The 23,388-nt window shown below is 43.0% G+C and overlaps 1 protein-coding gene and 1 non-coding gene across 2 annotated transcripts in view; both read left to right on the top strand.

Annotated features, from left to right (window-relative positions):
• The window catches only part of SLC22A3 (solute carrier family 22 member 3), a 49,892-nt gene that overhangs the window by 17,788 nt on the left and 8,716 nt on the right, over positions 1-23,388 (top strand). The window contains exons 4-8 of the mRNA XM_019549999.1: positions 5,907-6,072; positions 8,474-8,591; positions 18,451-18,548; positions 18,667-18,881; positions 22,085-22,193. Coding sequence (XP_019405544.1) covers positions 5,907-6,072; positions 8,474-8,591; positions 18,451-18,548; positions 18,667-18,881; positions 22,085-22,193 — 706 coding nt within the window. The remainder of the gene's footprint in view (positions 1-5,906; positions 6,073-8,473; positions 8,592-18,450; positions 18,549-18,666; positions 18,882-22,084; positions 22,194-23,388) is intronic.
• TRNAV-CAC lies at positions 7,630-7,702 on the top strand. The gene has a single exon. It is a non-coding gene; the product is annotated as a tRNA-Val (tRNA).

The raw sequence follows: 23,388 nt of genomic DNA, 5'->3' as shown, positions 1-23,388 counted from the left end.
CTAAATGCCTGCCCAAATAGAAAGGTATTACCAAGCTGAGAGAGATCCAGGCTTGGGTTCTGGTGGACCTCGGCAGCAAGGGCATTCCAGAGTTGAGGAGCAACTGCTAAGATCGACCTGCTCACATGTTTTCACCAAGCTGATTTGGCGCATGGATGGTACTTGCAGGAGGTGGCTCTTGGCTGATCTTAGGAACAATGATGGGGTGTAAGAGAGAAGGTGGTCCCCCAGATATGCAGAACCCAGACAAGTAGGGCCAGAGTGGGCAAAATGGCAGATCCAGCCAGTGGCTGGACTCCATTTCCTAGCAGACCCTGCCCACATAGCTGTGACCAGTTTCCATGGAGACCTCAGCAGTGGCAGCTCCTGACAGTGTGGGGCCAGAGTTTCCATGTGGCTGGGCAGGGAGCTGCTCCTTGGCTGGGGCTAAGATCTTACAGCAGTGACAGCGTGGTCCAGAGTCAGGGCAAGGCAGCAATCTGCTACCTCCACGCCCCTGCCTGGGACATGCGGACAGTGGATCGCAGCTCTGCCCTGGCTCCAGACCACGCTGTCACCGCTGCAAGATCCCAGCCTTGGAGGAGCTTCCTGCCCAGTTGTGCACCCTGCCAGTGCTGGTGGGGCCGGTTTCCATGGAAACCCTGACCCTGCGCTGTCATGGTGCCACCACTGCTGAGGTCTCCATGGAAACTGGCTGCAGCAACACAGACAGGGACTGCCAGGAAATGCAGTCCACCACAGACCCAATCCAGCCCGCAGGCTGGACTTCTCCCACCCCTGATATAGGGCCTTATAGATTAAAATCAGCACCTTGAATTGCTCTCAGAAAGCTATTGGGAACTGGTGCAGAATCTGGAACAGGTGAGCAATATGTAAATAATTTAAAATGGGATGTTTCCTGTTGAGGTAATTTGAAGCTTGAATGTGTTTCTTAATTGCACAGTGACCTCTCTGTTCCTTATGTCTAGCCTGTAAATCTGAATGGGGGCTCTTAGAGCCTTGGCATAAAATCCAAAATTAAAAGCAGAACAACTGATTAAGGTTATTATACAGGAAGCTACCAAAGGCAATTTAAACTATTTGGCTACAACCACATCCCTCCAGAGGCCCCATGCCACGAGCAACTTCCATTGACCTAAATAGGAGTTACCGACTGTATTGAGTCATGTGCCACACCCACATTTTCCCCCAAAATTTGCCCTCCAAAATTGGGGTGCATATTTTAAGCAAGGAAGCTGATTTATGCACTGGAGTAGAGGCCTGAGGACACTGAGATGGCTACCGGGGGGAAGCATGCAGGACTGGTGAAGTTCACTCCTCACTGCCACTTTCCCTACCTTGTAGCTCCATAGCTACAAACTTAACCCTGTCACAGTCACCACTGAATTGGCTGAGAAGTCAAAAGCAGCTGCCAGTTCAGGGTCATACAGATAGCTGCAGAGCTGTAGTTAGAGGATGAATGATACTGAGTGGACTCCACCGCTCTTTCATGTGGGCAACTTTCAGCCATGGTGAACCCATGCTATGGTAGTTAAGATTATGGGGAAAACCCTTTTTTTCTTTCTTCTGCCTTCCCAAAACAAGGTGTGTATCTTATCTGAGGAAGTGAAATGCAAGTTAGTATGGTGTATCCTGCACAGAGAGAATCAAGGCAGTTAGGAGATGGCCATCATTCTTCAGCTATGAGTGTGTTTTATATGTAACAACTCAGAAGAGAATTAAACACCTTCTAGTATGGGTAGAGAGTAGGTAGATGGCACAGCAGAAGGAAAGGATAAGGCAGATGGGGAAGAAGAAGGAACAAGTTTATTACAGTAAAATGAAACATAGAAATAATTGTTATGAACTCTCTATAAACAGAGACCAATTTTGCTTTGTAGTTTTATGAAACTGTAAATGTTCAATCAGCTGTTTGGAGGGTTAATATATTTTTATTGCTTATAATTAAAGGGCATATAATATCTTTTAATAGCACCCTGTGATCCTTTTGTGCTAGGCATTGTACAGATGCATTTTATATGACAACCCTGGCTGCACAATGATTATACTCTAAAAGGCTCTGAAGACTTATAAAGGGTTAGGGCAATGCAGTCTCCGCACAGCCGTTCCGTTTATACAAAGAATGCTGATCAGGCTTGTTTATCAATAGTGTCAAATCAGTTTGGATCTAAAATCATGGTACTCAGGGTAATCTTGACCTAATCATAATCCTCTCATAATGGGCTTGCTTTCTAGGATAAAGGCGATACTATGCCATTCACATTGTGCTCTCTTGAACTACTGCCAGATTCAGAATTGGACATTTCCCAACTCCTCTCAAGGGAACAATGTGGCATGTTATCAAAGAGCAAATACTTTTGAAGAGCATACCGTATTAACCTGAATCCAAGATGACTGTGAATTTAAGGTGACCCCCAATAATTAGATTCAAGACATGGAAAACTTATGAATTTGCTATAAATTTCCATGTAGAATCTAATTTTTGGAGGGTTGTCTTAACTTTGTCACCTTCCCCCCACACTGCTACTCTGGGGCATGCCATGTAATGGGGCATGCCCGTGTAACCAAGTAGCGGGGGAGTTAAGTGGTCTGCTCCCTGTTCCTTGCCAGTTGCCCTCCCAGTGCCTGCCTCCCCCAGTGTCTGTGTGCCCCACACCCTGCTGCACACCCCAGCACAACCTGCACTCCCTCCCACCTTCCCCCTCCCACTTTCTTCCTCATTGTCTGTGCCCCCCGATATCTGCCGCTCCCTGTAGTGCTGCTCCCCCTGTCACCTATCTCCTCAACTCCTGCCGGTCCCCCAGTGCCTGCTCCCCCGTCTTGCCTACACTCCACTTTCACCCCCCCAAACTTGCTAGGCAGCAGCTGATGTGATGGTGGTAGGTCTGGCCCTGGCCGCACATTAGCAAAAGCACACAGTTTTTTGTGACACTTTAATGCTCATTAAAATAGGCTCATGCACATTAAAGTGCAGGTGTAGACACACCCCCTATGTACCTAAATTCATAAGTATGTTCTTCAGAAACCCAGCCTAAGCCTGTGGGCACCTAAATCTACAAGAGACTAATTTTTCATTAGTAAAGTTCTTCAGGTGCCTAAAATTCTGCTTCTTCATATGTCCAGAAAGATCTCAGTCTTGTCATGGCTGATCAGATCAACTCCAAGGACTTGGGTACAAGAACTAGGGCAGCGATTCTCAGCCAGGCACTGCAGGGTACCTTGAGATCCTTTCATGAGTTCTACAAGGTGCCATGCTATGTTAGCACTGTTAGGTGTGCAAACATGTTTCACATGATAAATCCTGAGATTTCTGATAAGAATCTATAGTTCTAAAAACATTCTGACCTGTTTTGGTCTTTCTTCTTTGGGACAAAAGAATAGCTTTATTATTTTCTGTTGTCAAAAAAGAAGTGAAAGCTAAGAGCTGATATTTTCCATGCCTTGAGTCTATAGAGGTGTGCCTCAAGTCTAAAAAAGGTTGAGAACCACTGGACTAGGATCAAGTTGCCCTGACTAGGGCAGGTTTGCTCATTCATCCTCTGCCTGGTCCAGTCAATCTCTAACTCTTTTATGTAAAATAGAATGTCCTTGACAAGAAGAGCTAAATAAGTCCCTACACCAGAAGAGCTGATAGTTTGGTGGTTAAACTGCTATTCTGGGACAGGGTTTGTTGTACCCATACAGGCAGAGGAGAGAGCTGAACCTGCATCTCTCACAGCCTGGCTTAGAGCTGCAATTACAGGATTATTATAAAAATGGGAGCATGACACCTCCTATTCTTTTTCCTTCCAACAGCAATAATTTAAGTGAAAAGAGTGACCTTTGCTTCATTTTTTAAGTAAAGGACTTAGGTGTGTCCCTCCAGGAGCAGGGTCAGGGCTGTAGCTTCTGAGTAACACCTCCTTCCAAGCTGGAGTTGGGTATCCAAGTCTCACAAAGAAATGGAATTTAAGACACACACATGTCAATGTTATTTTCTGTTGGCTAGCTTGGTGTGTAATTGTGTGAATCCCATTCTGAAATGCTGAAGTCTTTCCATGCATTGCATGTGGAGCTTAGGGTGGAAACATATGTTGCTTTTGTGCCATCATAATTTTTTGTTGTTGGTACAAAGCGACAGCAAATAGTAGGGCTGTGCAAAGCTTCACTGGCTGCTTTGTTTCGAAGCTGTTTTGACTTGTTTTGAGCTCAAAAGAGTAAAATCGAAATGAAGCAAAGACCTACAAAACAGCTTCGAAACAAAACGAGGCCAGTCAAAACATTTTGAAAGTTTCAAAACGTTTTGAGTTTCGAAGCAGAAGCCAGGTGGTGGGAGGCAGGGGAGAGCCAGGGCGGCGCTCCATGTGGCTCCGCAGCCCCATGCGGTTCAGCCTGGTGTGGAGCACAGCCCTGGCTCTCCCTGCCTTCTGCCTCCAGGCTGGGCTCTGCCTGCCTCCCAAGGCCAGACTGAGCTCTGATCGGCTCTGCCAGCCCCATGGAGCTCAGCCCAGTGGCGGGAGGCAGGCAGAGCCGGCGCTGCACTTTGCCTCCTACCACCAGGCTGAGTTCCATGGGGTTGTGAGTCGCTGGGACCTGAGCCCGGCTGGGGGAAGCACCTCCTGCCACCTGGCTCCATCCCCAGTGTAGGGAGACTCAGCCCAGCTGGAGGAGGCATGTCCCCCAGCCATGCTGAGTTTCCCAGTGCTGCGAGCCACTGAGAACTGAGCCTGGTGGTGGGAGGCGCTTCCCCCAGCCGGGTTCAGTTCCTCACCACTGGGTCCCAGGTGGCAGGAGCAGCCTCCTGCCATCTGGCAGGCAGATTGGGAGCCTACCTGCCCCCCCAGAAGGGCTGTGGGGGCTCTGCCGGAGTCCTTCCAGGGGGTGCAGGCCACTGATCTGCCTGCTGGATCACAGGACATTGCTTCTGCTCCCCAGCTCCTACTTGTCAGCAGCTTGAGGTGCAGTTTCCTAGAAATCCCTGCACCTATCTCTGTGAAGCTTGGCAGGCTTCATGCCCTCAGAAGGGGCTACCATCTCTACAAGTTTCATTGGAATCAGGCAAGAAATTACAGTTATAGGCTGTTTTGTACTTCCCCAATATTGCCTATGGGTGAAACGTCAATACAGTGTCGAAACAGCAAAACCATTTTGATGAAACAGAGCAGAACAGCGCTTTTGAAACTAAATGAAACTCGAAACAAAACACTGTTCTGTTGAAACGTTGAAATGGAAGTCGAAGTGAAACGCTGCTCTTTCACGCAGCCCTAGCAAATCGATCTTCATACCTTTTGTTGTATAACTAAATTATAAATTTTCCATGTATATGATTTAATTAATGGGGGGTCATCTTAAATTCAAAGCAATCTTGAACTCAGGTAAATACGGTAATTTCTCTGTTTTATTGGGAGGAACACCTAAGGCTAATCAGGGTCTAAATTACTCTATCTTAAATACTGATCTTTGGAAAACATTAACTTTATACTAAAACATTTACTTGGCTGCACTTGGAGGATGGTTCATGTAACATACCCTTCAAATTATTGACATGGACTTCGGAGCAGTAAAACAAAAGTTTGCTTTTAGAGAACCTCTCTTAGATTTAACACTGAACCCAAATCTTGGCGCAACACATCTATGGAAGTTTAATTTAAAGTAGATGGATACCCATACAATCAGACATGAAAAATGATAAGTAAAGATTATAATGTTGTATATCAGTATTAATCAAATCTTAGTGCCTTGTATTTAAGAGTTCCCAATCACTGATAACAGAATTTTTGTAAAATGTTTTAGAAAAAAGGGATATCATCCTTTGTAAACCAGGGTAGAACTCCCTGTGTAATTTGACCTAACACTGCCAACATAATGTTTTAAATTTGAATAGAGTTTGTTTCTTTTTAATTTATTCTGTTCTTCTATCTGTTCAGTGACAGAAATGGTTGGCTCAGATCAGCGGCTTGTTGGAATTGTGATACAAATGTTCTTCACCCTTGGAATTATGATTCTTCCTGGAATTGCTTACTTGATTCCCACATGGCAGGGAATTCAGCTAGCCATCACACTGCCCAACTTCCTTTTCCTGCTCTATTACTGGTAATGTTGGCATTGCTATGGTTAGAGTCATTGGTCCTGGGCCAGGGCTGTGAAAGCAGAGCAAAAAAAAAATGTCCCTGGATTGTTGTTGGTTTAGTGTCTCTAGGACATTTTTATATACAAACCCAAATAAGAGTACTCTTGAAAACAAATGTTATAAATTTTCAAGAAATTGCTCCTGGATGTATATGTCAGCTTGGATATAAAATATTATGATAAAGCAACATATAAAGTGGAAAGACCATGTTTTTCCTGATAAACTGCCTTTCTTACCAATCAAACTATGCAAGTCCTGTCTTCTGACACTTTCTAATATTTTACAGGCCTGGAATCCACCAAAAATATCCCTTAAATCCTACCTAATTTTCTTGGTGGCATTGCTAGGGCTTCATGGCCCTCAGTTCCCAAAAGACTATGTTAGGGGGAGATCTCATATACACAGGTTTTAAACAGTAACTAAAGTGGCTAAATACTGTCCTAAAGCTAGCCTGTGAAATAGATGTTGTTCTTTCTTCGGTATCCACAAGGGTGGGGAATGTCCCCAGCCAGAAATACTTCCCTGATGGAATTCAAATGAATACTCAGAGTCTTCTGGTCTCAGAAGTGAAAGAAGTGTAGAGAGCTAGCAAGTAATGAACGGATGGTAGAACAAACACTTGGAAGAAGTGTTGAACAGTATATATGTTAACTTACCTTTGTCCCTGTGAGACATTGGTGCCCCATGTCCCATGAAGTACTCTGCTGCAGAGTTAGAGAGGACTAGGGGACCTTCCCAATTCCAGGAAACATTTGAGGGGTGAACAAGAAACTTGTAGAGATGCTAATTAGCTTTTAGAATGTTTGGCTTAACCACAAGAATATATCATTTTTATGGTCGGAGGAATGATGGAGATTGAATGAGCATGGGAAATGAACTGCTGTCCTTCTTGCCCCAAGGAGGAGTCCTTCAAGTCAAAATAATATGTACTTTAGTTAGGGCAACTTGAAAAGTTTGCTGAGTGAGCTGTATGTACTCATGATGTTCTTCCCGGATATTGTGCCTCCACCCTCACCTAAAGGGCACTAAATCCTTGGTTAAGCAGGTAGTTTATTCTTCATGTCATTCAACTCATTTCCTTCTTCGTTGAAACTATCAACAAATAGTTACTCAAGCAAACATTGATGGCGTGTTTTAATAAAACGTGCTTATAGAATATGGTGGTTTTCATCTAAAACTCTCAAAACACTGCAATGGTGAGTAAGCCTTTTGGATAGGTTGGGATATAAATCTAAAAAATAAATATAAATAGCCATTATTCTCTTTTATAGATGGGAAATGTATGCAGTAAGAGGATATATACCCAGTTCAGTTCAGTCCTACATACAGATAATTGAGCTAGGGCAAATAGTCATGTTAGTGCAGTTCCACACTCCAGACTAGTTAATATTATGCCACACAGACATCTGCTAAATTGTTTTTTCAAGGTTGCATAACCAGTCAGATATGGGACCAAATCCAAACTACTTCTGTACCCAATCCCATGCTTAACTGTCTGCTGAGAACTGGTTAGGCCAGGTGTTTCTGTGGTGTAGCGGTGATCACATTTGCCTCACATGCGAAAGGTCCCTGGATTGAAACTGGGCAGAAACAGTCTCTAGATAGGTTGTGTGTTCTTTAGGCTAGATATCAGGAAGCACTACTTCACAGTCAGGGCAGCTAGGATCTGGAACCAACTTCCAAGAGAGGTGGTCCTGGCTCCTACCCTGGGGGTTTTTAAGAGGAGGTTAGATGAACATCTTGCTGGGGTTGTTTGACCCCAGTATTGTTTCCTGCCATGGTGGGGGGTCAGACTAGATGATCTACTCAGGTCCCTTCCGACCCTAGAAACTATGAAACTATGGTTAGAGTCAATGGTTTCTTTGGCATGGGCCACCTATCAGTCCTTTGATTGAGACTGGATGATGACCTCTGACATAAAGCCACAAAATGACATATCCTGTCACCAGTCTCCTGTGTCACCCCATTTCCAGATGTAAAAAATTTCCAGTAAAGTAAAGCAAGACCTAACAAATATTTAATGAAAAAACCTCATGAGGGTTTCAGTGTTGAGGTTTGTTTCTGTAATGGCTGAACATTACATGAGACCTGTAGACTATGTAGGATGGCTGAATTTCCACCCATCTGTTCTCCTGGGACCTGCTGGGATCAGTGAGCCACACAGCTTTTGGTTGTTGCCTGTAGGATGAGACACTTTGAAAGTCAGGCAGGGGACTAATGAGGGAGGTGGGTCTGTGAATATTTCTGTCTAGTTCAGAGGTTGAAAAAGCTCTTTTACATCAGGTGTAAATACAGATGCTAATTTCTGTTACTTTCTAAAGACACTAATGATCATAATCCTTACTGGCCTCTTCACTTTTGCAGGGCAGTTCCTGAATCTCCACGATGGCTGCTGACACGCAAAAAAGGAGAAAAGGCATTAAAAATTATGCACACCGTTGCCAAGCACAATGGGCGATGTCTCTCTCCACATTACTCTGAGGTACATACCATGTGTTTGTACAGTGCTTTTAATCTTTATTTTAATTTTTGACTTTTCAGGATTGTTAAAAAGTATTTTCTCTGTTTGACTGGCAAGAATTCTGTGGTGTGATACTGAAAATGGATTGCCTGACTCATTTGTTTTTGGGTTTTATTGTGAGGGTAGGCGTAGATTACTTGAAAGGGGACGGCCTAATTAAGAACATTTCCCAGCACTATTAGCATTAAGTAAAATTCCAAAGTAAACATTCTATAAAGAATTGTGCTAAGCATATTTAGCATATTTAGTTACTATAAGGGGTCATGCTATTTCCTTTTTTTCGAGTCATTACTATATTATGCAATGGTCTTTCTAATGTATTCCATATGGAGGATATGTCCTGAAGAGGGGCATTAATATATTGGTGTACTGGTAGAACAAAATCTTGAGTCCTGTCTTCACATGTGGGGTGTTCTTGGTGGAGAGGACACCCTGCTTCAAGGGGTGTGCCTTGTGGGGACACATTCTACTGCAAGGGGCATACTTTTGGGGGATGTATGGTGACCTTCCCCAAGCAAATAGGAGCCTGTGGTGATCACTTCTATCCTTCCCCCACCCTATACAGGCCTTTGGGGACCTGATTATGACTAATAACTGTCTCACACCCAAAAAGTGGTCATTGGGGTCTTTCTTTGTGTTTCTACTGAGTCAAGCACAGTGAAACTTGACCTTGATGTGGGCTATTACGTCACCTTGTAATATTACATTATTCAGGATGCAAAAGAGCAAGGTCCTTTCTTCTAAGCCACTAATAAACCTTCCATGCCTCTGTTCTTTGCCAAGGATTGCACAATTTCAGACAGTGTCAAAGTGTAGGGCAGGAGGAAGAACTAAAGAGTGTTACTCAACACTCTGAACCTTTAGGGGACAGTATCCATGATACTACACAGTGACACAGTTCCTATGCGCGGCAGACTTCCCTCACCGATCATCAAATAGCTCGAGGAGTATCTGCATGAAAGCTCATGCTGTTCCATGTAGCAGATGATGATCCAGCACAATAGGAAACCATGCGGAGGCATCAGGATGTGTGGGATCTAGCAGTTCCCTCCCTTGTTCCATTAGTTCTTGAACCTCTCTTTCTCTACCAGAACTCTGAATTTAAAACTACCAAAATACGCTTTTTCCAGCTTTGGCCACAAAGACAAATGGCCTGATTATTACAGGATCTTTCACCATTGTTTACAAGCCAGATTTGGAATTTAAGTGTTTGGCTTCACAACCCCACAGATTATATGAGATGTTTGAAATCTTTGGGTGCCCATACATGAGTACCGAGGCTGCTCTGAGCGCTGGAATTCCAGCACATTGGAGCAGACTTGGTTAATTGACTCTGCTGAAGCATGACGTTTACCTCCTGAATCTTGTGTATCAGCCTTCCCGCACTTAAAAATGGCAACAGGGGCCCTTTTATTAAAGCTTGTTGAACCAGCTTTAGTTCATGTGCCCCCACCACCATTTGAAGCATGGGGGCACCAACACAGGAGACATGGCAGCACTTTAATTAGAGCAGCTCTCGGAGTCTCTCTAATTAAAGTGCCACTCCCATCACACCCAGAGCATGTGTAAAAGCACCCTGTTAGTCTTACTAAATAAAAACCATATAAATAAAGACCTATGGCCGTAGGACTGTAGTCTACAGAAAGATATTCACCATTAAAAGAGTTAATATTTACAAAAAAATTATTACTTTCTTGTTGGTAAGAGAAAAAGATGTTTGCAGAAAATGCCCCTTTATACGTCATATGTATTTGTTGCTTTTATTTTGCTATGAACCGGGTTTTTCCTCCTTTGGCCTCTTTATAGATAGATTTCAATATCAGGTTGAAAAAGTCAAGATAACAAGTAAAAATCTCCAATTGTTTATCCAGACCAGTTAAACTATCCTGGACTTCCACATATAAAATACAGTGCAGTTTTATTTGCATGCATTGCAGAACTTCCTGAATTTGAGCAAGAGTCATAAGTTGACCGTATCCCACAAATGAGTGTGTGGACAGTTGGTTTTTTGTTTTTTTTAGTCTATGACCCCTAGCTTTGAAACAATAAAAGTATTTCTCTCTCTCCCTTTCCTTTTTTTTCCCTTAAAAAAAAAAGAAGAGAATTTAACAGAGACCATTTTTTTTGAAAAATCAAGAAAATATGAGTTTTGCTCTTTGAGAATTTTTATGCAACACATGCACTGAATTTGAACTACACCAAAAATGTATCCCTTTGCATAAATAATTATACATTTTGTAAAATTTACTATTGCCCATGAACCTCTTAATTTTTTGTTATGGGATGGATAGATACATTCAGGATGATGACAAATAATATCTTTCATTTCCATGTTCTAATGGATGAATTATAAAGTTCTTTACCACGAACTGTTTCACTCAGTGAATTGAGGTGTGGACCCCTTTGAATTGTAAGTGTGTATTCACATACTTTTGATTGCTCATAGTCATCTTTCTCAGACCCCTTAGACATAGTCTGTGGGCTCCCAGAGTCCATGGACCATAGGTTGAAAACCACAGATCTAGAAGGATGAAGCATTCCAGCTATACCCCAAGACTGTGAACCAAAGTAACAAGCAAGTATGGACTTCCTCAAATTGTTCTGTTGCTTCATGCAACAGAACAGCATTTTATCTTATCCAGACCATGCCTCAGCCTGTTTGCCCTCTGTGATCTGAACCAGATGCTCAGAAAGGTGGTCAACAGGTGTGGAGACATAAAGGTGTATATCATCAGCTTACAGAAGACATTGTAAGACATATCTCACTTACACTCTCAACGTACAACTATTAAACAAAAGGGGCGACACATTGAAATCCTCTCTCAGCTCTCACAAGAGCATCTCAGACAGGAGGAGCCCTGAGCCACCTCCACACATGGCACTTGGGGTGGTCAGCAAGAAACAACCATGTGGAACACTGCCACCTGCTGATGTGGTCCACAGAAGAGCCAGCAACTCCCAATGATCAACAGTATTAAAAACTACCAATGGATCTAACAGTGGTAGCATCCAGTCTTCATTCATTGGCAAGAGATTGTCTACCAATGTAATGTCTTGGTGTTGTGTCCAGATTGGCCAAGGGCAGTCTGAAGCATCTAGAAATTCAGAGTTGCCTTGTCACAGGTGGGTCTTCCATCAACCAGAGAGGACTTAGGAAATTAGTTTAGGCTTAGCAGAAAATGTGTTACCAATGCCTGACAGAATAACTCTTTGGAGGAAATTTGAAGATGGGCTTTTATCCCTCTGAGTCACTCTCTTATCCCTGACAAAAACAGAAAGGTTTACCCAATTTTATTTACAAGAAGAAATTTCATTGAATCAGCAACAAAGCCTATATACAGCCTGAGTTGCTTCTGTTTTAACCCTCATACAAGCTACATACAATAACACAGCTGTTAGAATAAAAAACTAATCTAAAAAAGCATTGAAATGGACAATTAATTTCTATAAATAGTTCATTACCTTTATAAACTTTACGTTTTCTTAATGACAAAGGTGGATGCATAAAAGTTTGCTGACACATTTCTCAGACAAGCTGAACCCAGATCTATACCACATCCTCAGAAATTCTTTTAACATCTAATGTATCCCTAATCATTTTAAGGCATCAAAGATGGATGCATTAGGGATGGATACATTGAAATATTGATATACATCTACTTAGCATGTGATTTCTATAATGTTTAATACATAGTCTGTGTAATTGTCAGGTTGTTCTTTCTTGTTGTAGACTTCCCCTGAGTGTTATGTTACCAAAGTAGCAGCCTTAAGCTAATGGCAGCATTTTGTTTTGTTTTGTTTTGTTTTTTGGTGGGAGGGATAAAGGGGGAGGAATTCTATACCAGGATGTTCATTTACTTGACCATGAAACAGGATGAAACTGCAACAGCATGGTTACAGATAAGTAAAGCATTGGGTTGGAAGAGGTCTAGATGACCAGCGAGAGGCTAGGCCAACAACCAGTCTCCGATACAGACCAAGACATTTCTGTCATGCAAGCCAATATTGTGTCAGTCTCAGCCCCAGCCCAGCCCCAAAAATGGAGTGAGCTTGCTAACTAGGTTGTATCTCATGAAATTAGAGAAGTGTAAATTGAAGCAAGAGAAAATGAAGTGCCAAAACAAATGAGAGAAAGAGAAGCAAGTAAATGACTCAGGTTTTCAAATTCAACATTTCTTTCTAGCTTCTGAAGCTTTGCCCTAACTGTGTAGCTGGGTAGCTTGTCCCAATAGCCTCTTAAGAGCACAGCTTATTTTTTTTAAGAAATAGCCGTGATAATGACCCCAGTTCATTCACAGCTCCAAGTGATTAACCTTTAGTAGTATCTTAGCTGAGCTTTGGATTTGTTCTTGGAACTTTTTGGGTATACAACTTCTGTCATTCCTGGTTTTGTGCCCAGCAGAAAGAGCAAACTTCAGGAAGTGTATTAATAGGAATCAAGTGCACTTTTCAAATTTACTCACAGAAAAATTATCTTTCAACTAACTACTTCTAGCAATATAGAGAAAGTGATACATGGGCAGCCAGAGAGAGAGAAAAAAAAATCCATTGTGACACAAATAGATATTGGCCGCGATTTTTAAAGGAATCAAAAGGCTTAGATGTCCATTAGAGCTCTGCGAAACAGCAGGCAGATCAGAAGCCGGCACCCCTGGGAGGAGTCTGGCAGATCCCTTCTGGGGATGTGGGTGGCCCCCTATCTGCCTGCTGGATGACAGGAGGCTGCTCCTGCCACCTGAGACCCAGCACAGAGGAACTGAGCCTGGCTGGGGGAAGCGTCTCCTACCTCTCGGCTCAGTTCCCAGTGCTGGGGAACTCAGCCTGGCTGGGGGAAGAAACTCTTGCAGATGGGCTCAGTTCCCAGCATCTCACAGCCCTGTGAAACTAAACTCAGTGGTGGGAGGTGGAGCCGCTTCCCCCAGCCAGGCTGCCCACCTTCTACCACCCAGCTGAGCTCAATGGGGCTAGCAGAGCCGATCCAAGTGCAGCCTAGTGATGGGAGGCAGGTAGAGCCAGCACTGGGCTCCGTCAGCTCCACCAGCCCCAGAAAGTGCAGCCCGATGGTGGGAGGTGGGGAGAGCCAGGGCTATGCTCCACGCCGGGCTGAGCCACATGGGGCTGCGAAGCCACTCAGAGCACAGCCTTGGCTCCCCCCTGCCTCCCACCACCTGGCTGGCTGCTTTGAAACTTTCAAAATGTTTCGACTGGCCTCATTTTGTTTTAAGGCTGTTTCGCAGTTCTTTGTTTCATTTCAATTTTGCTGTTTTGAGCTTGAAATTAGTCGAAACATCATCAAAACAAAATAGCCGGTGAAGCTTTGCACAGCTTTAATGTCCATGTCCCCTAAAAGGACAATTTTCTGGTGATTTCCCAGTTGGTCTAATAAAAGGTATCATTTTGGAACCAAGACTTCTGGATTTTTGTATGTCTTCTTTGAAAATTACTGGTTTTGACTTTCACTAGCCTTCAGATACCAGAAAACTGAATGTTGTATGAAGCTAAATTCAGGTTTTTTGCTGTATGCATTATGACTTCTTTAGAATGGGGCACTAATAGTGTCCTGCTTTTGCTTGCTCTGAATTTCCAAAAATGCATGTTTTTTCTGGCTGAAATTTTCCTTCCTTAGTCTCTGCTCAAATTAGTGTTATGTGAACAACTGAGCAAAAACAATCACCCATTTGAAATAAAACCAGAATAAAATAAATATTATTTTTCCATTGAAAGCTTCTCTTCCTAAAAGATCTTTTATTTAGCCAGTTGGGGTAGAAAATTGAGATGTAGTGTGGAAGTAGTCCTCTCCCAAAAGAAATTATTGAGTGCTTGGAGAAAAGTGGTTTTAATTAGGTAGGGAAATGACACTGGGAATCACACCCTACATGTGCACAAAAAATGTCACACATGATTAAATGCTACTTCCTTGGTCTTGCAAATACCAGCACTAATACTTGTGATCTTAATTCAGCCCAGTGCTTAAACAGATGCTTTGAAACCTCTCTGACTCTGATGGATCAAGTTAGGTACCCTGCTATGGCAGAATAGGAATGGACTGGTGAATTGGATGAGCAATCTTAGTCTATGAGCAACCTCGCTGACTGCCCTGGGACTGCTTGCGTTGCATAAAATAGCACCTGAAGAAACAGGCTGTTGTCTACTTAAGCTTATGCCTTTCTCAACAAGTTAGTCTCTAAAGGCACCTATACACATGCTGGGCATCTGCTGGACTGTGCTAATTAGCACACCCCAGCAGCCTCTGTGTCACATGTATTCAGTGTCCCCACTGCCATTTTGAAGCATGGGACCCTGAATACACATGACACTACAGGCGCTTTAATTAGAGTGGCTCTCTCAGCTCTTGGAGTTGTTTTAATTAAAGTGCTTTCCCCCGCCCTCCACCTGGAGCACATGTAAAGACATCCTAAGGTGCCATCCTGCACAGTCCACTGCATACAAGATAAGTATATGCATGTTTCTGTGCAGTATCAGGACCTTAGCTTATTGTAGTTTTTAAAACCACTGCAAAAACATGAAAGTACAATTTGATGGGATACCTTGGGGGTGGTGGCGGGAGATAAAACCTTGCTCTTTAGATTGGGTGACCATAATAATTTGAGGAAAATCTGGGATCGGGGTGGGGAGTGCTGGGGGGGTGCCAGCATGCATGAACATGCATGCGTGCGTGCGCACACACACACACACACACACACACACACACCCCAACTCCTCAGCTCTCAGGGTTTGGGGCAGGCATGACAGCATGACGTGCACATGTGTGCACATATACAGGCTCTCTCTCTCTCTCTCTCTGTGTACTTAAACAGGACCCAGGGTTTCAGGTTGAACAGTAAAGAGGACACAAGAAACATCAGGGAAAAGCTTGTTTAGGAAGCGAAACTGAGGAGTTTAGCCTTTGTATTGGCAGATCAACACTCTGCCAGTTGACCCACGCTGGCTTACAGTCATGTGCTCTAGCAGCTGAGCTCTGGAAGCCAAGGCCCAGCACAGCGGCACACAAGTGTTGTCCATGCAGCAGGCATAGCCAAAGTAGGTGGGCATGAGGTCATGTGGTAGCCAGCAGCCTTGTGGTCCCCATCAGGCTGTGGGAGGTGGGGAGCAGAGAAGGAGGAGCAGTAGGACTGCCTGCTGAGATGGGACTATGCCTATGTTTCTGTGGTGTAGCAGTGATCACATTTGCCTAACGCATGAAAGGTACTTGGATCAAAACTGGGCAGAAACAGGTTGCCGAAGGCCACAGCTGAGCATAATGCCCCATGAGCTCCTTTCTCCCTACAGCTGGGTAACACCCACCCCTTGAAAGACACGCAGCCCTGCCCCCATAGCTCCCGGGTGCAGGGCTGAACAGGAGAACATGGCACGCACAAACACATTTACGCACGGCCCCAACACTGCAGCTCCCTGCACACACCTCAACCCCAACCCTGACTCTATTGTGCAAGCAAATCTGCTCACATCCCAATGGAGTCCAGACCAGGGAGTAGCCCATTGGCTCAGCTCGCTAGAGAAAATTGAAGCAAAAGCCCTGGGCTGGTGTGGCACATGTGCCTGGCTCCTGACTCAGAACCCAGGCACGTGCTGATGGGTTCCCACCAATCTGGGACTTTTGCTCCAATTTTCTCTAATGGCTGAGACGCAGAGACAGCCTCCAAAATCCAAGACTGCCCCAGCTAATCAGGGGCATATGGTGGTCAGTTAGGGTATAACATGCCTTTAGGCCATACAGAGCTAGACCCCGAGAGTGAAATTTTGACTGCAATGGTAAACTCTCACTAACTTCAGTGAGGCCAAGATTTCAGCCTGTGAAGCTTAAGATTTTTTTGTAGTGATGTTTATGTCCTTTCTCCTTAACCCATAAGCCATTCTCTGGATTATGGGGCATTGTGACATTTGAGAAAGACACAAGCTATGTGTTAGCAGCAGTGTTGAACTTATCTTTGCATGGGAAAATCAAAACTACATTTGCACAAGGTTCAGACACTGGTCACTGGCAACATGTTCTAACAAACAATATCACAGAAGCTTTATCACCCTTCCTGAGAAGATTCAGACAAGCCTGACAAACCAAATGAAGAGTGACCTCCCCCTAGCCCCACCAATCCTACTCTCCCCAAAAAGCCAAATCTTGAAGCAAAAGTTGCAGGACTGTTCTAGCTTGGTTATGAAAGAGAAGCAAAGGTGCTATAAAGGGGGAAGCAAATGGCTCCTAACAATGGTGGAAGGGAATTGAGGCCCAGGATAGTCCAAGGGTTTTGGACAGTCTTTCTGAAAGATGTGTTTTGATGTGTACAGTCAAAACCTGCAAATGAGAGAGGAACAGGGGAAAAACCTTAAACATCCCCTCTTTCTGCTACTGTGTTTCAAAGGATACTGGGCGAGATAGAGTTCTGGTCTGACCCAGTAAATGCCAGATCTGATGTTCTCTTTATCTCACAGAAAAGTTTAGGTTATAACTGTGATATGGACAATAAATAAAATAAAGAAAATCCTTACATGTGTTCTTAGCTAAACAAAAATCAGGTTACCTGGCAGTACTCTTTGGTCCTATTTACTATTCTTGTCACTGGACATTATGCCTCTCCATTCCCTTTGTCTTTGTTTTCCCATTACCAAAAAACCCCCCCAAAATAACTTCATAGCACAGATGGGAAAGAGGCTCCTTTCTCTCTCCTCACAAACCACATCTCTCTCTCCTTATTTTCTTGTGCCTGGTTTGACTTGTGTTTTGTAAGGAGTTCATAATTGCTACTGAATGGCTAAAACAGGAGGTATGTGGTCTGAGCTGTTTAGGGGATTCAGCTGCTGAAGATGAGCAGCTAATTCCCTTGCTCTTATTGGAAATCTCAGCCAGACCTCCTGGGCTTTACGGCTGAGTTCTCTTCTGGATTCACTTTGGGCGCATCTACATGTTGCCATACTGCAATGTTGCTACAGTGACATGCTTTAGCACTTCCTTAGCTGCCAATCATGTGTAGACCCACATGATTGCTCTATCACTGTAGCATGCTGTATGGTGATATAGCGGGGAAATGTGTAGATGCATTCTTTAAGACCGTGACCAAGTCCTGTATATGCTGTATCCTGTAGAAGGGGGTACACTCTGGAAAGTCCTTGATTTCAACTGTCTAAACACCTCTTCAAATGCTTTGTTCAACTTGGGCCAAAGTGTATCTTTGGGATGTTTTCTTCCACTTCATTTCATTTCTTGGCCACATCCTTTTCTCAATTTTCATTCTGGCTACTGAGTTACATTATCAAAAACAAAAAATGCCCCAGTTATTGTTGTTTGCTCTCTCCATCTCATTCTTACTTCTCCACATTCCTCTTATTTTTGCTGTCACTCACCACAATGCTATTGTTCGTCTGTGAACGCTCTCTCAAACGTCTCCTTTCAGTAACCCTTAAAGTTACACTTTGGAAATAATTGTGGAGTCGGCATTGTGGGGGTGCCATGCTGATTGTTTTTAGGGGACTTGTGTGTCAGCTTTTCTCTGTTTATGAGTAAACCTTTTTTTTCTGCTGGCCAATGCTGAAAACATTTTTTAAATACAAGCTGTATTTTTCTGACTTGTGCATTAGCTTCATGAAAGTCCTTAAGTAGCTGAACAATCAACAGTTGCTTTAAATTGTAAGCTCTCCCACACAGCTGGGGGGGATCCACTGTGCTAAAAACAGTTAAAGGGATTTTGAATCAAATCACCTAGTTCTGTTTGACTGTCCACGAATACCATTTTCTCTTACTAAATAAGCTACGGTGCCCTTTCCTACTTACTGACAGCTGATTCTGAGGCCTGCTTTCCCTCTCCAGATTACAGGGACCAATGAAGAGGTTACTAATCCCTCATTCTTTGATCTGGTCCGAACTCCCCGGATGAGACGATACACACTGATTCTTATGTATGCCTGGTAAGTCCCCATTTTATCATGTTCTCAGAACATTTTTTTTTTATCCTGGTATTGTGATTCTTGCCTTTTAGGGTCAAGCCAGCTGCTTACAGTCAACATTTTCTTTTCTTTTGCTTAGGTTCACAAGTGCCCTGGTTTACCAGGGGCTGGTCATGCGCCTAGGAATTGCAGGAGGAAACCTCTACCTCGACTTTTTCATTTCGGGGGCTGTGGAATTACCTGCAGCTCTCTTGATTTTACTGACAATCGATCGCATTGGCCGACGCCTCCCTTTTGTGATAAGCAATATAGTGGCAGGAGTGGCGTGCTTAATTACTGCACTCTTACCAGAAGGTAACTCTTTCCTTAGGTTCTCAAGGTGTGTGATTTATCCCAGATTAGAAACGAGGAAGCCACACAAAGATTTTGCAGGTGTAGATCAAAGTAAAAAGCCAATTGTAGTGTATTAAAAGACAGATAATAAAAGCCCCAGAACATAGGACTAGAGGAGACACCATGGGCCACCAAGCTCAGTTCCTTGCCCAATGGGCACCTGCAGAAATTTGTTAACCAAAGGAATCTCTAGTGCATGAAGAAGGGCATAATACACTCTGTAGCAGGGAAGATATTTGTTATACAGGTAAAAATGAGTACTTTAGATGGGAGAGAGAAATTATTGGGCCACCTCCAAATAAACCAATGCCTAAGAAAAGAAATGAATCCATTTATAGTATACAGTTTCCTGATGTTCAGTCCTGACTTATCTGGTGCCAAAATTTTGCCATTGCCAAAAGTAACAGGTGACTCCACTGCCCTGATATTCCTGGAGTATGCTCTGCCTGCTGCTGGCTTGACCTATCCAATCCCTCTCATGGTGCAGATCCAGGAGCAGGTAGCATAGATCTAGCTAATCCTGACCATGCAGTACATAGGGGTTCCCCTCCACAAGAGAAATCACCACTTGGTAGTGCAAATGGGGAGAGGATGTAGCTCCAGCCTTGTTGAAGAGGGATTCTTTTCTACAAACTGTGGTATCTCACAAGTGTGATGATGTCAATCTAATTGGTTTCTGCAAAATGTACCTCTTGGGGGGAGCGTTCAGAGGTGTTGTATATTGAAAGTGGTCAGAGAACGAGGCATCTTGCCGTGACTCTGCAGTTTCCACTCTTGCTGACTACCTCAAAACTGAGCTATGCTGGTTGTTAAATTAACATCAGAAAGGATTATCCCTGCTTGAGGACATCAGCAGCAGGACAGACAATGTGGTAAATACTGATTATCTTTAGTGGTGTCGGCTCTAGCAAATATAGAACAACAAATAGCAGGGAGCTATTCTCAAAAAGAAGCTGTGAAAAGCCACTGTCTGTCACCTCAGAGGTATTAGCCTAAGAAATCTGGTGGGTTTTGCAGGTACACTAGAAGTTCCATGGTCAGACCAGTTTCATCACAGTTAGCCTCTTTTTTTAAGAGGTGGATTCAAAAGTTACTTTAAAATAACACCACCAACCGTATCCTATTCCACCTATTAGGTAGAATGTCTAAAGTGGTGTTTAGGTGGCTTTCACATGTGCAATCCCATTCTACTCTACTTGAGACCCTGGAAAACCGACAATGTGTAATACACCTTCATCTTACTCTGGAGGAGGAAGACCCAATCCCCTTTGAACCAACAGGCCAATAATTCGGACACTTGCCTAGGAAGTGGGAGACCTGAATTCTAGACTTTCCCTTGCCCATCAGGGGTTTGAATATACATCTTCAACCTCCCAGGAAAATGCTCTGGCCACCAGTCTGTGGGTACAGCAGGGCTGAAAGACCCCTCTACCCCTTCTATTGTACTGGGACCATTGGAGGCAGCAAGGATTATAAGAGCCATGGGGTGAAAGGGAGAACAAGCAACAGGGAGCCTAATTCTGTAGCCCAGAGAGGATAAACCCTGGGAGGGAGAAACCCTGGATTCTGGCCCCTGCCTCCAGCGCTGTGCATGTATGTTATCCAATGGTTTTTGAAAGCAAAATGGAGAAAACAGATGCATTTTTTTCATGGATTAGTGATAGAGTCCCTAACAGAGAAGATTCTATAGGATTAGCCAGGGATTTGTAGAAATCTCCATACATTTCCTAGGGTTCTCTTAAAATTACTCTAACTTTTTATCTAATTCAATAGACAATTATTATCCCTTCTCTAGGGTTTTTGAACCATCCTATAACATTTCATACCAAAGATATACTTTTTCTCTTACAAAATTTATGAGATTGTTGAAAAACCACCTCTAGTAGAAAAATCATTGTATGTTAAATTTCAAAGGAGAATGTTGTGATCAGCTCTGTTTGGGAGGCAGGTGTGGGTAGGATGCATATTCACTCTAATCTGGATTACAGTTTAATTTAGGAAATCTAGCAGGGGAATTTTAAAAAGTGGCGTGTATAGGTAATGATGACATTCTAGCCCAGTAGCCAGTATTGTTGAACCTGGCTAGCCTGTAGCATAAGATTGCACAATTTGGATGTAATGGTAAGGGCCTGGCAACCATGTTTCACAGTCATACATGGCATTAGACACTACTTGTTCCCTGTGTTGATGAACTGGAATCATCTTCAGAGTGGTCTGGCACAAGGAAAGCCCACATACACCACCACACACTAATATCCAGCTGTGGTGCCCTTTCTATTCCCATTGTGTTTGCAGCTGCCCCAGAGTTACTCTGACATAATTATTGATGACAGGACTCCTGGGCTAATTTTCACATGAATAGGAAAGTAGGACCTGCTAGACTGAATGAGACCCAAGGGCCCAAAAGTGTAGTGCCCTGACCATGACAGTGGCCAGCCGCAGAAGCTTCAGATGAAGGTATAAGACCCCAGCAGGAGGCAGAGGCCACTTAGTCTGCCCCATACATTAGAAGTCATTATCATTTCTAATTAAGATCAGTTAATCCGTAAAGTTCAGTGTGATCTTCTGAACTTTTTGTCAGCATCAACTATTATAACTCTGGGTATTTGTATTGGCCACTGAAATGCTTTTTGAGCCTTTTTCTCAGTTCCTGTAGCAAGAAGTTCTTCAGTCTAATTGTGTGTTGTATAAAGAATACATTCTTTGATCAGTTTTCAATGACAGACCCCCTAGTACTGGTCAAAAACAAAGGCCAAAACTTGATCACTAAATCTTAGGATCTCACTCTTCTTGGAAAAGTCCTTTGTATACTATCTAGTCAGAACAAGAATTCTCCCTGTACCTATGGCTATATGGGAGTGATGCTGCTAGTGGCTATTTTAATATCTTCTTGCTCTTCAAATTTGGAAGCAGTCTTCATATATTTATTTGTCCTTTGTGTCTTGTGAATGTTGCTGCACTTCAGAACTAACCATGAAGGGACTTTGGTGTTTGCTTCTGTTTACTTACATCCATGCAAACCAGGAATGAACTGAGATAAAACCAGTGCTGTGGCACCAATTTAAAGCCCATATAAGTGAGATCAGAATCAGACACAGAATACCCAACTAACACAGTTAAGCATATTTCATCAAGATTTCTTTTTGAATGTACCTTATTAACAGATATCAAGTGGTTGAAAACCTCAGTAGCCACACTGGGAAGACTGGGAATCACCATGGCCTTTGAAATTGTGTATCTCGTGAACAGTGAATTGTATCCTACAACATTAAGGTAAATGGAATAGGTCCACAGCCAAGAACTATATTCAGTTTTAGGAACTTGCCTTCAGTAGTATTAAATGTGTTTATATAACAAGTGTTTTCAAAAAAAATATGCCTGTGATCAGGCTTAATCTGACTGTAACTTGTCTGCTAGGAAACTCAGTCTCCTTATCTATTAAGTGCTAAATTTGACTTAACCTTAAATAGTGTCTTCCTGCCAGTGATTCCATCATTTCTTAACAAATTCTAATTAATTTACAAGTATATTATTACATGCTACCAAAGGGAGACAAATTACACCTTAACTACAATTTAATCAAAGACATGTAAAAGGAACACATTCCTCAAATAATGCATTTTCTATCCAGCAATCTACAATCTATATATCAATGCAGCTAACCCCTTCTGAACTGCTGCCTGATAGAGAAATAGACATGTTAAATGCACTTCCAGTGGCCCTAAAGGTAAAATGTGGTAGAAAATTTACCCAATAAGAAAATAGATCTATTAAACCAGTGATTCTCAACCAGGGTGTTGGGAGATCCTCTCCAGGGTGTTGCGGGATGGAAACACTACCCATGATTCACTAAATTAACCTAGAGATTTCAAATAGAAATCCATAGTATCAAAAACATTCTAACCCACTGTAATCTTTCTGAGTTCTTTGCAACAGAAGAATTTCTCTATTATTTTTCTGTAGTCAAAAAATGAATGAAAGCTAAGGCCTGGCATTTTCCAAGGGGTACCTTGAGCCTAAAAAGGTTGAGAACCACTGTGTTAAACTAACTTATTTTCCATGCATCAAATCATACATATGCACACATAAGTATGTGCAAGTGCGTGCGTGTGTGTGTGTAGTATGTGCATTTCTTTGTTAAATAACTGGATGACATTGTAATCGTATTCTTATCCTTGCACTCTTTCCCCTCCCCCTCTTGTCTTCTTGTCTATTTATGATTCTCACTTGTTGAGATTAAGCTGGAAGATCTTTTGTGTACTGCACAAAATGGTCTTTAAAGATAAAATTAGCAAGCTAATGGTTTAGGAAACACAGAAGCCACGTGTCTGTGTAATAGAAAGCATTTGATAAATGTTTCCCAAATCTTGGAAATTAATTGGGTAGGTGCACTTTAAAGACTAGTAATGACACAGACACCATGTCCAAATGAGATGTTTGGTTTCCTGGGGACAGCTAGCAGTGGGAT

The sequence above is a fragment of the Crocodylus porosus genome, unplaced genomic scaffold, assembly GCF_001723895.1.
Source record: "Crocodylus porosus isolate Cpor-Errol unplaced genomic scaffold, CroPor_comp1, whole genome shotgun sequence".
In the NCBI taxonomy this organism is placed as follows: Eukaryota; Metazoa; Chordata; order Crocodylia; family Crocodylidae; genus Crocodylus; species Crocodylus porosus.
Note: the sequence above shows the minus strand (reverse complement) of the source record. Positions and strands in the feature narration are given on the sequence as shown.